Below are 18,602 nucleotides of genomic sequence, written 5' to 3' on the forward strand. Positions count from 1 at the left end.
GAAAGTGTTTGACCTTACGTTCACTCCCTCTCACTTATTTAAAAAATTTTTTTTCTTAAGTTTACTTATTTTTGAGAGGGGGGGTGGGGAGAGAATCCCAAGCGGGCTCCACACTGTCAGCAAGGAGCCCGATGCAGGGCTCAAACCCACAAACCATGAGATACCAAGAGTCAGGCGCTTAATTGGCTGAGCCACCCAGGTGCCCCTCCCTCTCACTTATTTAAAAAAAAAAATTTTTTTTTTAATGTTTATTTAGTTTTGAGAGAGAGAGAGAGAGACAGAACTTGAGTGGGGAAGGGGCAGAGAGAGAGGGAGACACAGAATCTGAAGCAGGCTCCAGGCTCTGAGCTGTCAGCACAGAGCCTGACGTGGGGCTGAACCCACCGACCATGAGATCGTGACCCAAGCCGAAGTCGGATGCTTAACTGACTGAGCCACCCAGGTGCCCCCCTTCCCTCTCACTGATTGCAATGATTTATGCAGGACCTGTTGACCCAGTGTTGGGTATGGCCAACTATTAAGCTAGAGGTCAGGAGACCAATTTTGCTTTCTCATTACATTCACAAAGCTAGGGAACTTTCTTAAGTATGTGTTCGTGGCCCTGTCTGGTACTATATAAATAAATAATAAGTTTATACTACACTTCATAGGAATCCAGTGAGTGGTATTCTAAGAAATAAGAAGTTTGGGGACCAAAATAATTCCCAACTTTTAAAGATATATAATGAATAAAGAGTTTGAAAGATTTGGGGAATTCCTGAGAATCCAGAGAATGATTTCCTTGTTTGTGAATCTGTCAGGAATTCAGAAACACTAGTTCTAGATCAAATTTATGCCTTTGCCTGGAATTTCAACCCACTTGTATAGTGGGTTTTAGTATTTTCAGCAACAGTTCCGTGAAGGGCCACAAGGTGGAGGTGGTGCTTCATGGAAGTAGCTGGTTTGGTCTCTAAGGAAGAAGTATCGTACTTTGCTTTTTATAGCAGGAAAGTTTTAGTTCTCTTTGCTGAACAAGGAGATTTCAAAAATGTCCATATACCCAGCCTATGTCTTCTAAATATTTAAGGGAGAAATAGTACTACACAAAACTCTTCTTGGAAACAGAAGAGGAAGAATTCACTGGTAAAGCCATTTGGGGCTATAGTTTTCTTTGTTGGAAGTTCTTTTAACTACAAGTTGTATTTCTTTAGTGGTAAAATACTTATTCAGGTGATCTGTTTTTACCTGAGTGACCTTTGGTAGTTTGTGTCTATCAAAGAATTTCTTCATCTCATTTATGTTCTTAATTTCATGAGCATAAAGTTATTATTTTAATGTCTGTAGAATCTGTTGTGATGTCCCCTGTTTTATTCCTGATATTAGTAATTTTGTTCTCTTTTTCCTTAGTCTCCTTAGAAGCTTTTCAATTTTATTGATGTTTTTAAAGAACTAACTTCTTGTGTCACTGATTTCTTTTTCTGTTGTTTTCTGCAAATTTTATTTTTGTTCTGTATTTCCTTTCTTTTATTTGCTTTAAGTTTATTTACTCTTTTTTCTGGTTTCTTAAAATAGATGCTTAGATCATTGAGACCTTTTACTTCTCTAATGTAAGCATTTAATGGTATAAATTTCCCTGTAAGCACTGCTATAGCCACATCTCCCAAATTTTGATATGTTGAATTTTTATTTTCATTCAATTTAGAATGTTTCATTAATTTTGGAAAAATTTCTGCCATTTTCTCTTAATGCATTGTCTGTCCTTTGTTATTCTTGCTATCTGTGGCAGTCTGTTTGACACCAGTGGAACTATTACCATTTATCCCCTTATATTTTAACTGCTTTTTAATGATATTCATTTTTCTATTTCTTTAATATTCTGTTTAATTTCCTTAGTTCTGTCTTTAAGTTTGCTAACCTCTTTTCCAACTTTGCTTAAATCTATTAATATTTTAATTTTAATGACTATATCTTTCATTTCTGGAAAGTCTGTTTAGTAATTTTTTAAGTTTCCTTTCTCATATTAAACAGGTCCTTATTTTAATTTATGAAAAAATCATGGTATTGTCCTTCTATTTGTGTATTTCGCTTGACTCATTTCAGGTGGATTGCCCGCCTTTTTTGTTTTGTAAATTTTAATTAGAACACACCTTTCTAAGAATCTTTTTCTGCCTCATCTACCCCTCCCCTGAAAAAAATCCATCCCCCCCTGTGATAATTTATGACCTGGATTGTGGAAGCTTCCCTCCAGAGAAGCTTTTTTTTTTTTTTTTTTTTTTAATATGTTTTAAGAGTATTCACAAGCACTTCTATATCTGCTCTAAAGTCTTTGTTAGTTAGATACTTCCAGCATCTCATTCATTTCAGCATTGATGTTTGTTGATTGTCTTTTCCTAGGTCTTCATATGCTGAACTCATTTTGGATTGTATCCTGGATTCTTTTTTTTCTTTTTTAATTTGAAAGAGAGAGAGAGAGAGAGGAAACATGAGCAAGTGGGAGAGAGGGGCAGAGGGAGAGGGAAAGAGAGTCTTAAGCAGGCTCCACACTGGGCTCCCAACACAGGGCTCCATCCCATGACTCTGGGATCATGACCTGAGCCAAAATCAAGAGTCAGACACTCAACTGACTGAGTCACCCAGGCACCCCGTATCCTGGATATTTTTAATATGTTACGAGATTCTGGATCTTATTTAAATCTGACAGTTTGGGGCACCTGGGTAGCTCATTCAGTTAAGCGTCCGACTTAGCTCAGGTCATGATCTCACGGTTTGTTAGTTCGAGCCCTGTATCGAGCTCTGTGCTGACAGTTCGGAGCCTACAGCCTGCTTCAGATTCTGTGTCTCCCTCTCTGCCCCTCCCTCGCTCCCTCTCTCTCTCAAACATAAATAAACATAAAAAAAATTTTTTTTAATCTTAAATCTGACAGTTTGGTGGTACTTCAAATTCTGGTCTACACCAATATACCTGTTCCTATTTACTTTTCAGTACCCTTAAACAGCTGCTTCATGGATTCTGTCCAGGTTTTATAGCTTCATTTAGTGGGAAAGGTGGAATGGAATGTGCTTATTACTCCATCTTACCTAGAACCTTTACTCCAGAAGATTTTCCATTTGCTTTATTCAAATAGCACTAGCTCCTGACCAACTTTTATATTAATTTCCTGAGATTTAAACCTCAACTTTAAATCCCAAACCTAAATTAGGCACATAGGCCTTAGTTTGAATTCTGAGATCAGCTGAGCCCAGCAGAAACAGACAGGAGACTGTATTCCTATACCAGTAGGCAGACTTTTTCTAGTCCATTCTTTCAATAAGAATTTTAGCTTTATGCAGGGAAATAAATTTTAGTCATTCAACTCCCTTTCTGTGGTGGGTCCAAGGGAATATTAAAGATGTTCACATCTAAATCTTGGGTTTCTGTGGCATCTGACCTGTTAGTTTTCCTTACCTGTTTGTTTTGGTACCTGTGTATTTCTCTTCTTTTTTTTTTTTTTTTTTTTTTAACATTCATTTATTTTTGAGAGGGAGATACAGTGCAAGTGGGGGAGGGCAGAGAGAGGGAGACACAGAATCTGAAGCAGGCTCCAGGCTGTGAGCTGTCAGCGCAGAGTCCGATGTGGGGCCCGAACCCACAAGCCGTGAGATAATGACCTGACCTGAAGTTGGAGGCTTAACCAACTGAGCCACTCAGGCACCTCTCTCCTCTTTCTTTTAAATGGGCTGTTCATTAACATATATTTTTTTTATATTTTCTTTAGCATGGATAAGGGTTTATAGCAGGAAGATTTCCAGATTTTCTTGGTCACTATCTTGTTGAAAGAGAAGCACTTTCTATAGAATTCTTCTTTTTCTTTTTTCTTGTTTTAAGTTTATTTATTTATTTATTTTGAGACAGAGAAAGGGAGAGCACAAGTAAGGGAGGGGGTAGAGAGAGGAGGAGAGAGAATCCCAAGCAGGCTCCACACTGTCCGCTCAGAGCCCAACAGGGTGCTCAAACTCACAAATTGTGAGATTATGACCTGGACTGAAATCAAGAGTCAGATTCCTAACTGACTAAGCCACCTGGGTGCACTTAGAATATTTCGTTTAAGAGTCAGTTGATGTATGTAAAAACAAAATTGGAGGCCGAAATGGGATAGTAACTCATTTATTGCTAAGAGTTTTTGGAATTTCTTATATACACGCATATGTGTAAGTATAACCATGTATTTATATAACATTTATATGTTTTAGGCTAGAAACGATTACATCTATATTGAATCAGGATTAAAAGTTTCTATTATCTCTTATGACTCTCGAAAAAACTGTTTGCTTTGGAAAAAATATTCTCAATATAATGAAATTAATACTGGTTTCAAATTACTACTTGCAGATACTTTCCACTACTTGTGGAAAGGGCAATTTTAATCTTTGAGAACAAAAATAAAACCACTGCTCTAAATAACTAATGAGAACTGAGGTTTGTGTGGTTACTTTATTTGTTTTGTTTGGTGTCTTCCACGGTCTTGGGATCTAGGGTAAAATTCAGTAGGAATCTCAGTTTAGTGGGCGAGGAGACTTTGTTTTCCTTTCACTAACAGTGGTTTCATTTCAGAAACATGTTCTCCCCTTCTTTCATGCCAGGAATGAGCAGTGACAGTGATATTGAATGTGACACTGAGAATGAGGAGCAGGAAGAGCACACCAGCATGGGGGGATTTAACGACTCTTTCATGGCACAGCCCCCAGATGAAGGTGCGGCACATGGTCTCATTTCACAGAGATTAATAAAACCGTCTCTTCTGCTGCTATTGCTGCTGCTTCTTTTGCTTCTGCTGCTGCTTCTCTGCTGTTTCTGCTTCTTTTTCTTTTTTAATTATTGTCTTTTGTGAAACAATATTCTATGGGGTAAACCAAATGGTGAGTACTGAAAAAATGTGCTAGGTACTGTTTGGTCAGATACCTGCTGGATACTACTTAATGGAGCGGGCTCAGCAACCTGCTCTAGTGTATAGCCTGTAACCTAAGAATAGCATTTATGTTGTACAGAGCTTTTAAAAACAAAAACAAAACTGAGAAGACTTTTCCATAGAGGCAGTCTGTAGCCTACAATACCTAAATATTTTCTCTCTGTTCTTTTATAATAAGAAAATGCTTATCAACCCCTGGGGAGGGTTCAGATGTTATTAGATGTTAGGAGCCTAGCTTAATAAGGAAACTTTTTAAAAGATTTTTTTTCTGACTTCTTAGAAATGCATTTAGTTTATGGAAGCATCATTTTTTAAATTTCCTCTTCCTCCCAAAATAGTTTTAGGAATAAAACCCACTGAGATAAAGTCATTGTTAGTATTTTTGTTTTGTTTTAGGAGTACCACATAATGATTTGATAGTATGTATGTATTGGGAAATGATTAACACAGTAAGTTTAGTTAACATCCATCACCCATTACTAATATTTTATCCAGAGACTTTTAATGATCAGTCTTAGCATTCCTCTGCAAGATTTCCTGGAATGGCAACATTGTTAGGCTTATGCCAGTTTTCGGCATTACAATTTTACAGATTTCCCTGAAGTTCTAGTTTTTTTTTTGTTTTTTGTTTTTTGTTTCCAAAATAGAGCTGAGCAGTTGATGGTTTTTAGGTATTATGACACTGTTAGTAATTTTCTTTTTCTGAAAGAAGCAGCTAGATTTTGGGCACGTTATTTTGAGTGCTGATGGATTTTTTAGGGATATCTGCATGTGCAATTTAATTTGCCTTAAGATACATTTTATTTTATTTTATTTTTTTAATTTTTTTTTTTTAACATTTATTTATTTTTGAGACAGAGAGAGACAGAGCATGAATGGGGGGAGGGCCAGAGAGAGAGGGAGACACAGAATCTAAAGCAGGCTCCAGGCTCTGAGCTGTCGGCACAGAGCCTGATGCAGGGCTCGAACTCACGGACTGTGAGATCGTGACCTGAGCGAAGTCGGACACTCAACCGACTGAGCCACCCAGGCGCCCCAAGATACATTTTAATGTTTACAAAGTCAGTCTTCAAAGTATATACATCATCATCATTTCCTGTTCCTTTCTTCAGCTGCTCCCACAGTGTCCCCAGGAGAACAAAGTTAGGCAGTGACTTTCATCTTCTAATTATGGGTATTACACATTTTACTTTTTCTTGTTTTTTTTTTCCCTTTGTGCTTGCTTATACCTGATTCAGATAACAAATTTTCTATGAAGACAGAGGTTTGTCTACAACCCACTAATCTTTATCACTTAACTAACATGCTTAGGAAGATCACTTAAAGACATGGAAAAGAAAATACTGGTCTTTAAAAACTGTTATCTGCTTTTAATTTTTTATCTTAGATACGCATTCCAGTTTTCCTGATGGTGAACAAATAGGCCCTGAAGACCTCAGCTTTAATACTGATGGAAACAGCGGAAGGTAATTTTCAAATCCAGAGAACTGACTTGCAAGCTACCTTGACCCTGAGATTTGCTGTAGTTGGCGCTCAATTTGTCATCGGTCAGATAATCAGATTTGGTCTTATTTTTTTTCATCATCTCTACCTGAAATAGTATTTCTGAACTTTAGAAAGTAGCACAATTGTAGTATATGACATTAGTACACAGGACAAAATTAGCAGTGTGGGAAGAATTTTGTGTAATGTAATGAATTAACAGTGTAGTCCTCAATTAATTTAGTAAATCAGTATATTCCTAAAAGGCAGTTTGTCTCCTGCAATAGAAAGGTGGTTAACTGCCGGACAGTGTACGTAGAGACCGTGCATGCGCTCAGTAACTTGCTCAGTCTCGGTACTCCTCTATCCTTGGCTAGATTCTCAGTTGTGTTTAAATGACCACCTTTATAGTTTGGGTTTTAATCATAGTTTATAGCTTCATTAATGCCTGTAAATTAGGGAAGAGAAAAATTACTTATGTATAGATTCTGCCCTGTAGATACTTTATGTGAATAAATAAAGCAAAAGTAGACTGAATCTCCTCTTTGGAGTATGTTGGCTGACTACAAGTTAATTTATTTATCTTTTCTTGTTTGTTCAGGTGTAGACACACTGATTAATGGCATAATCTTTCTATTATATGACTTTTACATACAGAATTTTAAATGAGTTAAGTTCATGTGAATTGGTCATGTTCCATATGAACACACGGAAGATCATTTACAATTATTTCAGTTTTTCCTGCTTTTATTAAATAGCTGTAGTGCAACAAGTATTTTACAGCCCTCTTGTCTCTTTTATTTTCATTAGTTGGACATTGTTTCCAATGTCAATATGTTTAAAGATTCCTACACATTGCACAGTGGTTTACATGAAACTGTGGTATAATGTTTACTTTCATACTTAATTAGCCCAAAATAATTGCCAAACTTTCCATTGTGCTCCTGGATTTGTGTTTGAGCTGCTATAGCATTTGTGAAAAAATACACTGAAAGTTGGTAAGAGACTATTGAAGAAGCATGAATATAAGAGGCACCTCCTCTACTTATATTTTACTTAATGAAGATTGTTTGCTTTTCCATGTCTACTGTCTTGCCAAATTCTGTGATTCATGGTTGGCTTTTGTTCAAAACAGGTCGCACTTTTTGTTAATAAAATGAACTTGAGAAAATATTATGCCTCTGCAATTTATTAAAAGTGGGACAGGAAGCCCCCCACCCTTTTTTTTCCTATTCACATTGCCTGTGTACAGTTGAGGCTGTTAAGCTCTATAGACTGTTAGTAGTAAATGCATGAGGAAATTAACACTTACTTATATTTTATACTCTTACACTCTTGGTAATATATATGGTTGCTTTTTCTCCTTAAAAGCTAGTTGGAGGGGCGCCTGGGTGGCTCAGTTAAGCATCTGACTTCAGCTCAGGTCATGATCTCACGGTTCATGAGTTTGAGCCCCACGTCAGGCCCAGTGCTGACAGCTCGGAGCCTGGAGCCTGCTTCAGATTCTGTGTTTCCTTCTCTCTCTCTGCCCCTTCCCCATTCATGCTCTGTCTCTCTCTCTCTCTCAAAAATAAATAAACATTTAAAAAAAATTTTAAAGTTAGTTGGAAATATTTAAGTACTATAATCATATGAGAAGTAAAAATTTAGCATTCACTTATTAACATGATAGTGTTGGTGTAGTGTCATGTAGTTATTAGGTAGTTTATCATGCAGTGCTCTAAAACATAACTAATACATTCTTTAACACATTTCAGTATCTCTTAGATAGAAATGTTTTTCGGTTTATCACATTTTGTTGACATTTTTTTAATCCGACTTTTTGTTAACCTCTATACTGCATTGTAATAGATGAAGGTATAAAGCAACAATTTTGCACCATTAGTGTTGAGGGCAAACCATTGTATGGATTGATTAGTAGATTTTTTTTTTTTAATGAGGTTCATTAGTTGGAACCCGCAAACACAAATATGTTTGACTACTTTGAATCTCTCACTGTTAGCAGCTCTTTCTTCACTTTTATTTGATATAGAACTCAGTGCTTTCCTGTGTATCTTTGTAATTTTATTTATTTTTAAAATATGGGAAACTACATGTGGTTAAGAACTAAGAGAAGCCTGAGAGTAGACTGCTCATTTGGGAAAATTTACTTGTAAAGCTTCTAGCACACATGATTTAATCAGGAGATTCTCTTAGGTCATTAATCTACAGGGTAGCATTTTGAGGTATCTCTCTTTCATTTATTGGGAGGATGTATACTTTTTTTTTTTAAGTAGGCTTCATGCCCATTGCAGAGCCTAAAGTGAGGCTTGAACTCACAACCCTGAGATCAAGACCTGAGCTGAGAACAAAAGCCAGATGTCTAATTTACTGAAGCACCCAGGCATCTGGATATACTTTTTAAAATCATAGATGTTCTTAACCTTTGCTCTTAATTTTCATGACCTTGCAGTTTTTTTAGTGAGTGGATTCCCTAGAATAACATAGTGATATTTGGATCATGGTACATTTTTGTCTTAAGTATTTTTCTAGCTCTTCTGATGCTTTCAGGCTATGTATAAAAACAATCAGGAGTGCTCTCCTTATTTTGGATGAGTTGAGAGCTGGTTTAGACCATTTTATTTAAAAAAAATTTTTTTTTAATTTATATTTTGAGAGAGAGTGCGGGTGCTAGTGGGGGAGGGGCAGAGAGAGGGAGAGAGAGAATCTCAAGCAGAGCCTCACGTGGGGCTCGATCTCACAAACCCAAAGATCATGATCTGAGCTGAAGTTGAGTTAGATGCTCAGTTCACTGAGCCACCCAGGTTCCCCATAATTTTTTTTTCTTTTTTTTTCCTTTTTTTTTTAAATATGGGGCTTCAACTCATGACCCTGTGATCAAGATCTGAACTGAGATCAAGAGTCAGACACTTGAGGTGCCTGGGTGGCTCAGTTGGTTAAGTGTCCAGTTCTTGATTTCTGCTTAGGTCATGATCTCACAGTTCGCGGGATCAAGCCCTGCATCAGCCTCCACAGCTGGTGGCACAAAGCCTGCACGGGATTTGCTCTCTCCCTATCTCTCTGCCCCTATCCCACTCATGCTGTCTCTTTCTGAAAAAAAAAAAAAAAAAAAAAAAGAGTCAGGGTGTTTGGGTGGCTCAGTCAGTTAAGCATCTGACTTCAACTCAGGTCATGATCTCGTGGTTTGTGAGTTTGAGCCCCAGGTCGGGCTCTGTGCTGACAGCTCAGAGCCTGGAGCCTGCTTCAGATTCTGCGTCTCCCTCTCTCTGCCCCTACCCCACTCGCACTGTGTCACTCTCAAAAGTAAACATTGGAAGAGGAAAAAAAGTCAGATATTTAACCCACTGAGCCACCCGGGCAACTGAAACCCTTTTAAATTAGTAGGATTTCAGTTTACTTTTTTTTTTTTTTTTTTTTTTTATTTTTAAAATTTTTTTTACGTTTATTTATTTTTTGAGACAGAGAGAGACAGAGCATGAACGGGGGAGGGTCAGAGAGAGGGAGACACAGAATCGGAAACAGGCTCCAGGCTCTGAGCCGTCAGCACAGAGCCTGACGCGGGGCTCGAACTCACGGAGTGTGAGATCGTGACCTGAGCCGAAGTCGGCCGCTCAACCGACTGAGCCACCCAGGCGCCCCGGATTTCAGTTTACTTTGATAGCAAGATTATTTTCGGTTGTTACAGCTGTAGGAAAATTGGAAAGTATTTGGTTCTTTACACTTGCACAAAAACTTTGTAGGGAACATATTTGAGCTTAATTGTTGTATTCTCATGTATTTTAGGAAGCAAACTTATTCGTATATTCTGAGTCCATATTTAAGAATAAAGTCTATCTCTTGAAAAGCAAAAAATGCAAGGTTCTAAAGAAATGATATTGAACCTGCCCTCCTGGTATAAAATTCTCTGTTATGTAATTAAAGTCGGAAACATGTTGTACCAAAAACCAAGAACAAACTGGTAGGTAACTAAAGGACAGAATGAGTACTCAAAAGCAGTTCCATTATGGTGAAGAAAATGATGCCTATTTTGTTGGGCTCCAGTTCACTTCAAGTAATTTTGTTTGTGAATTATAAAATGGTAAGAAATAGGCAGCATATATAAATTTTCAGTCCATTGAGAAAAATGGGATTCAGTTAACAAGTGTCTGCCATTCTCTCTAGGTAGACAACTACCGTCCTTGAGCCAAATCCCTACGGCTGTTTATTTTTGGAAACAAAGTGGTTTTGGAACATATTAATATCCATTCATTTATAGTTTGTCAGTGACTGCTTTTGCCGTACAAAGGCAGACCTGAGTAGCCGCTAAGGAAACCTGTTGGCTCCAGAGCCTCAAATATTTACTCTCACACCCTTTACAGATAACAATTGCTGGCTTCTGCTCTGTTGATATTAATGGGAACTTCATGGTTTTTTTAGTATAGAACGTTTCGGTTTGAAAAAGCATGATTTTTAAGTCAAAAAGGTGAACATTTGATTAGTTTTGTGTTTACTTTTGTATGGGGTACTGTCCTGTTCTAGAATCATAAGAAGGCTGAAAGGGGCACCTGGGTGGCTCAGTTGGTTTAAACATCTAACTCTTGGTCTCGGCTCCAGTTATGATCTAATAATGGTTTATGAATCCGAGCCCCACTTCACGCTTTGCGCCGTCAGTGCAGAGTCTGCTTGGGATGCTCTCTCATTCCATTGCTCTTGAAGACCAAACGATTTCAAAGGTGAAGGACCTGTTAGCATTTAGTAGTGCTGGATCTTTTTTTTTTTTTTAAATGTTTGTTTATTTTTGAGAGAATATGAGCGGGGGAGGTGCAGAGATGGTGGGAGACACAGAAATGGAAGCAGGCTCCAGCCTCTGAGCTATCAGCATAGAGCCTGACACAGGGCTCGAACTCACGAACCACAAGATCATGACCTGAGCCAAAATCAGACGCTTAACCACCTGAGCCTTCCAGGCACCCCAGTAGTGGGATCTTTGAAAAATATAATTACTTTCCCAAATTCTAGTCGTGTTATATATAGTAAGTCTGCACTGAATTCCTCAGTGGTGCCAGGAAATCTTCCCTCTTCCTTGGGGTGATATGCCTGCTTTGGCCGTGCTAGACTTTAGGTAGCAGTAAGAGGAGGAGAAGGCATAGGAGAAGGTACCAGTTCCTTTTCCCTCTTTGCATTGGTTGTTCATGATCTGATCTGCAAGAGCAGACCCCCCCTTTCACTCCCATTCTCCTACATGTAGCTGTCATCACCTACAGTCTGTGCAAATCATGAGTAGTGGACATAAATTTCCAATGAGTTCCTCTACTGTGCTTCTACTTTCTGGCACTTTGTGTATCTTTTAAGTCTTTTCCTTCCACCATTACCTTGTTTCACTATTTATTTTTTTTTTAAGTAAACTCTACCACCAACTTGGGGCTTGAACTCATGACTCCAGATCAAGAATCCCTTGCTCTACCATATGAGCTAGCAAGTGCCCCCAGTATTAGTATTAGTATTTTTATTTCGTGTTTCTTTCCTAGACAATTTCTTCTTAATGAATGTTTTCTCTTAAGCCAAAGGATATAGCAGTTAATGCTTGCAGTGTGCACAAACGTGGTTTCTGGACAGCTTTGACCAACTGTGTCATTGAATCCTTAAGTAACCTTTGAGGTAGATGATTTGTGTGTCCTACCCATTTGTCAGAGAAACATGCAGTTTAGGGAGGTTAGGTGATTCTCTGAAGGTTCCACACCACTGGCAAGGATGGAATGAATTGCTGGTCTGGTACTTTTTTTAGTTCTTCACACTTGAACCAAATCCAGCATTTTTATACCTAATAATTTTAAAGCTCCAGATTTTCCTATTTTTTTAACTTTTTGTTTTCAGGTAATTTTAGATTTACAAAGAGATACAAAAGTCCTGACAGAGTTCCCATATACCCATCATGCAGCTTACTCAGCTTCTGCTTTTGTTAACATCTTCTATAACTGTAGAATAGTAATCAAAACTAGGAAATTAGTCTTGTTTACAGTACTGTTAACTACAGAATTTATTCAGATTTCACCAGTTAATTTATTTTTTAATGTTTATTTTGGGAGAGAAAATGCACACATGTGAGCAGGGAGGTGAAGGGCAGAGATAAAGGGAGAGAGAGAATCCCAAGCGGCTCTGTGCTATCAGTGCAGAGCCCGAAGCAGGGCTCGATCCCACAAACCACGAGATCATGACCATAGCTGGTATCAAGAGTTGGCTGCTTAACTGATTAAGCCACCCAGACACCCCACCAGTTATTGTATTAATTTCCTTTTTCTGTTCCAGGATCTAGTCCAGCATCCCACATTGCATTTAGTTGTCATGTTTCTTTAGTATCCTCTGGTCAGTGACAGTTCTCAAGTCTTTCCAGTTTTTCATGACCTTGATATTTTCGAAGAGGACCAATTATTTTATAGAATGTTCCCTTATTTGGGTTTGTTTGATATTTTCTCATATTTAACTGAGATTAAGCATTATTGGGAAAACTACCACAGATGTGATATGCCCTTCTCATTGCAGTGTATCAGGGGCTATATATAGTGCAGGTATTTATTATTGATGACGCTAATCTTGATTAGGTGGTCAAGTTGGTGTCTGCCAGGATTCACACTATTTATTTACAGTTTTTCCCTTTGTAATTACTAAATATTTGAGGCAAATACTCTTTCTGCTTAAACTCTTACTACCTTTAGCACCTACTGGTGGATCTTGCCTACAACAATTATGATTGCAGTGTTCTAATTGTTTTCTATTTCCCTGTTCCTTATACATTTATTATTAGAATTTTGTAAGGAAAAGTCCCTTCTTTCCCATTTAGCTTTTTATTCGACCACTTATTTATATCAGTGTGCACTCATGGATATTATTTTATTCTTTATGATCCAGTATGTCATTATTTTAAAGTTCAGTTCTAGTTTTGGCTATTGGAAGCTCTTTCAGGTTAGCTTTTGTATCCTTTTGGTATGTTCCTTCCTCCTCCTTTCCCTCTTCTCCCCCCACAAGATGCTCCAGGCTCATCTTGTCTTTCCTCTGCCTCTTTTTATGGACAGTGGTATTTAAAAAGTAAGATTGGAGTGTTAAGGTGTGCGTGTTGTTTCTGGAGTATCACTGCTTCTAGTCCTTATCAATGGAGAGAATAGGAAACCACCTGTATACTTAGTCATGCAAACATCTCTATGTCTTTGTATATGTATGTATATGCAAATATGTTTTAAGAAGATAAATCATGAGTCTGTAATTGATGCCTACAACACCAGTCCCAACTCCATAGTGCTCATTATAGCCTTCCCTTTTATTATAGCTTTCTCTAACAGCCTGTCTCTCATTGGCTATAGTATATTTATTTTTTAAATGTTTATTTATTGGTTTTGAGAGAGGGTGTGTGTGTGAGCAGGAGAGGGGCAGAGAGAGAATCCCAAGCAGACTCTGCACTGTCAGCACAGAGCCCCATGTGGGGCTTGATCCCACCAATCACAAGATCTCGACCTGAGCTCTGAAATCAAGAATTGGACATTCAACCGACTGAGCCACCCAGGCGGCCCAGCTACACTATATATACTTACTTGTTTAACTGTAATATATAAACCAAGTAGTTTCAGAACTGTTGACCTACCTATGCCTTTGTGAGGAACAAGTTTACCAACTACAGGGCAGTGCTGATTTACAGTTTTTTGTTTTTAGCCTTCAGTATCCTGTCACTTTCCCAAAGTTATTTAGGTCCTAAGATTCAGAGTTACATTCATTCTTTTCTGCACCATCCTCTTCAGTGTGATTAAATGATTCATTTGTGATAAAGTAAGATTCATCTGTTATAGTCTGCATTTTGTCCTCCCCACATATCCTGGTTGATTTCTAAATTTACATACATTAAAATTTAGTCTTTGTGGTACAGTGCAGTTCTGTGGGTTTTGACAAATACAGAGTTGTGTATCTGCCACCATAATAACTGCATAAAACAGTTCAGTTACCCTCAGAGTTCCCTTGTGTTAAGTAAATCCTTCCCACTGCCCCCACAACTCCTGGCAACCATGATCTGTTCTCTGTCCTTTTAATTTTCCCTTTACCAGAGTGTCATAGCCTTTCACTTAGCAAAATGCATTGGGTTTCATCCATGTTGTATGAATCAGCACTTCCTTTATTGCTGAGTAGTAGTTCACTGTATGGGCGTACCACTGTTTACCCATTGAAGGACATTTGGGTTATTTCCAGTTTAGGGTGATTATGAATCTTATAAACATTTGTGTGTAGATTTTTGTGTGAACATGAGTTTTCATCCTCTAGAGTAATATATGCCTTGGAATGGGATTGCTGGGTGTGTGATAAAGATCTGGCTGGTCTTTGTCTCTGGTTCCTGGGGTGCATACTCCATGGAATGTCCTGAATGATAGAATTGTCTTTGTCATTTATGGTGGGTCCTGATAGCTTATGCTAATGAGATAATTCAGGATGGGGGCTGGCATGTTAGAAAGACTGATCATGTGATTAGAGGATTGGGGTTCATAGTCACTTGATATCAGCCTGAATAGTTCAGGCTCATTGCCAGTGAGTCTGTCATGCTTACTTTATGAAATCCCAATAAAATCTCTGCATACTGAAGCTTAGATGAGCTTCCCCAGTAGGCAGTACTCTGTATTGTCATCCATAGTTGTTTCGGGAAGATAAAATGCTCTGGGTGGCTCAGTCGGTTGAGCGTCCGACTTCGGCTCAGGTCATGATCTCACAGTTCATGAGTCTGAGCCTTGCGTCGGGCTCTGTGCTGACAGCTCAGAGCCTGGAGCCTGCTTGGGATTCTGTGTCTCCCTCCCTCTCTCTCTGCCCCTCCCCTGCTCATGCTCTGTCTCTCTCTGTCTCAAAAATAAATAAAAACATTTAAAAAAAGATTTTTTTAAATGCTCTGGTCACAAGGAAGCTTCACATTGGGACTCTCCTAGACCTGACTGTATGCGTCTTTTCTTTTGCCTGGTTTTGATCTTTTGTATAATAAAACTGTAAGTATTTCTCTAAGTTCTATGAGTTGTTCTAGCAATTGTCAAACCTGAGGGTCATTCAGGACATTCCAAAGAGTATGTATCCTTGGATACCTACTTTTCCAGAAGTGGCACTGCCATTTTACATTACTAACAGCAACATGTGAGAGTTCTAGTTGGATCTTACGGACACTTGGTACTGTCAGCACTTTTTAATTTTAGCCATTCTAATAAGTGATACTGGTTTTGCTAATATTTTGCTGAGGATTTTTTCATCTATATGCAAGAAGGATATTGGTATGTATAGTTTTTCTGTCTTCATCCTATTTGGTATCAGAGTAATGCTGACCTTAAAAAATTAATCTTTTCTGGAAGAGAATTATAGAATTGGTGTTATTTATTCCTTAAATGTTTGGTAGAATTTACCAGTGAAGGCATCTGGAAGAGATTTGTTTTTCCTAGGTGTGTGTTTCGAGTATTTATCCTGCTATGTATTCTGTGAGCTTCCTGGATCTACGGTTTGATGTCTGTGATTTAAATTTTTGGAAGTTTTCTTGCTATTATTCAGATATTTCTTCTGCCCTATCTTTCTCTTCTCCTTTTAGGATTCCAATTATATGCATATGTTAGACTGATACTGTCCCACAGCTCTTATATGTTCTCTTCTGGGATTATTTTGTTTTCATTTTTCCTTCACTCTTTGTGTGTGTGTGTGTGTGTGTGTGTGTGTGTGTGTGTGTGTGTATGTGTTTCAGTTAGGGTAATTTACGTTGATTTATCTTTAAGTTTACTGATCTCTCCTCAGCACTGTTCAATCCACTGATGAGCCAGTCAAAAGCATTCATCATCTCTATTACAGTACTTTTCATTTCTAGCATTTTTATTTATAGTTTCTCTTTGCTAAAACCACCTATAAGATCTTGCATATGTTGTCCACCATTTCCATAACATATTAACCATAGTTTAAAATTTTTTTTAATGTTTATTTTTGAGAGACAGCACACAAGTGGGAGAGGGGCAGAGAGAGAGGCAGACACAGAATCCGAAGCAGGCTCCAGGCTCCGAGCTATCAGCACAGAGCCCAACACGGGGCTTGAATTCATGAGCTGTGAGATCATGACCTGAGCCAATGCTTAGCTGACTGAGCCACCCAGTCACCCCTAGCCTTAATTATTTTGAATTCTCTGTCCCAAAATCTTTGTCCTATCAGTCTGCTTCTTCTTTCCTTTCCTTTTTTATTTTTTAATGTTTGTTTATTTTGAGAGAGTGCAAGGGTAGGGAGGTACAGAGAGAGAGAGGGAGGGAGAAAATCCCAAGCAAGCTCCATGCTGCCACTGCAGAGCCTGATGCAGAGCTTGATCCTACAAACCCATGAGATCATGATCTGAGTCAAAATCAAGAGTTGGATGCTTAACCTGCCCGCAGAAGTCAGTGCTTCTTTTTTGTTTTTGTTTCAGAGTTGTGTATTTTTTAAATTGATATATAGTCGATACACAGTGTACAACATAGTAATTCAACATCTCCATACATTATGCTGTATGTTCACAAGTGACAGAGCTACCATCTGTCCCCATACAACACTATTACAATACCACCAATTGCATTCCTTACGCTGTACCTTTTATCCCTGTGACCTATTTATTCCATAACTGGAAACCTAGATCTCCCACTCCCCTTCACCGATGGCCATACTACCCTCTTCTCTGGCAACCGTCAGTTCTCTGTATTTATGGGTCTGTTTCTGCTTTCTGATTTTTAGATTGCACATATAAATGAAATCCTATGGTATTTGTTCTCTGGCTTACTTCATTTAACATGATATCCGTTGTACATCCATGTTATTGCAGATGGCAAGACTGCAACCCTTTTTATATCTGTGTAGTATTCCTGTGTGTGTGTGTGTGTGTGTGTGTGTGTCACATCTTTTTTATCCAATCATCTGTCAATGGACAGACACTTGGGTTGCTTCCCTATCTTGGCTATTGTAAGTACTGCTGCAGCAAACAGGAGTGTATGTATCTTCTTGAATTAGTGTTTCTTCTTTTGGGTAAATACCCAATAGTGGAATTACTGGATCACATGGTAATTCTATTTTACATATTTTATTTTTTTTAAGTAATCTCTACACCCACTGTGGGGCTTGAACTCATGACCCCAAGATCAAGAGTCACACACTTCTCCCAACTGAGCCAGCCAGGCACCCCAGTAATTCAATTTTTAGTTTTTTCTTAAAGTTTATTTTTGAGAGAGCGTGCAAGTGTGCGCACACGAGCAGGGAAGGGTGAGACAGAGAGGGAGACAGAGAATCCCATGCAGGCTCCACACGACGCAGAGCCCAGTGCAGGGCTCAAACCCACCGTGAAATCATGACCCGAGCCAAAATCAAGTCAGACACTTAACTGATTGATGGAGCCACCAGGCACCCAATTTTTCATTTTGGCGGGAATTTCCATTTTGTTTTCCACAGTGGCTATACCAGTTTACATCCCACCAAGCGTGCATGAGGGATCCTTTTTCTCCACATACTTGCCAATATTTGTTATTTCTTGTCTGTTTGATACTAGCTGTTCTGATGTCATATATCTCATTGTGGTTTTGATTTGCATTTCCCTGATGATGAGTGATAACGGAGTATCTTCTCATGTGTCTTTGCCATCTGTATGTCATCTTTGTAATGTGTTTGGGTACTCTGCCAATTTTTTATTCAGAATGTTTTCTTGATGTTTAGTTGTATACGTTCATTATATATTTTGAATATTATCCCTTTATCAGATATGTCATTTGTGAATATCTTCTCCCATTCAGGTTACCTTTTCATTTTGTTGATAGTTTCCTTCAATGTGCAAGTGCTTTTTATTTTAGTGAAGTCCCCGTAGTTCATTTTGTTGATAGTTTCCTTCAATGTGCAAGTGCTTTTTATTTTAGTGAAGTCCCCGTAGTTCACTTTTGCTTTTGTTCACCTTGCCTGAGGAGACAGATCTAGAAAAATGTTGCTAAGGCTCATGTTAAAGACATTATTATTGCCTATGTTTTCTTCTAGGTTTTTGGTGTGGTTTTGTTTTTGGTTTCAGGTGTCACATTTAGGTATTTAATCCATTTTGAATTTATTTTTGTGTACCATGTAAGAGTGACTGTGGTCCAGTTTTCTTACCACCATTTACTGAAGAGACTGAGGTTTCCCTCTTGTATAGTTTTACACCTCCTTTGTCACACATCGACTGGGTTTCTG

At 38.3% G+C, this 18,602-nt stretch overlaps 1 protein-coding gene across 7 annotated transcripts in view; it reads left to right on the forward strand.

Annotated features, from left to right (window-relative positions):
• The window catches only part of TRIM37 (tripartite motif containing 37), a 143,253-nt gene that overhangs the window by 121,677 nt on the left and 2,974 nt on the right, over positions 1–18,602 (forward strand). For 6 of the 7 annotated variants that reach the window (XM_027034246.2, XM_027034247.2, XM_027034243.2 and 3 more), the window contains 2 exons: positions 4,600–4,710; positions 6,313–7,580. In XM_027034246.2, the coding sequence (XP_026890047.1) occupies positions 4,600–4,710; positions 6,313–6,395 (194 nt within the window). In that variant the 3' untranslated portion in view covers positions 6,396–7,580. Of the gene's footprint in view, positions 1–4,599; positions 4,711–6,312; positions 7,581–18,602 lie in introns of those variants that run through there. The other variant, XM_027034244.2, reaches the window with a different exon arrangement.

This window comes from Acinonyx jubatus, chromosome E1 (genome assembly GCF_027475565.1).
Source record: "Acinonyx jubatus isolate Ajub_Pintada_27869175 chromosome E1, VMU_Ajub_asm_v1.0, whole genome shotgun sequence".
Taxonomy (NCBI): domain Eukaryota; kingdom Metazoa; phylum Chordata; class Mammalia; order Carnivora; family Felidae; genus Acinonyx; species Acinonyx jubatus.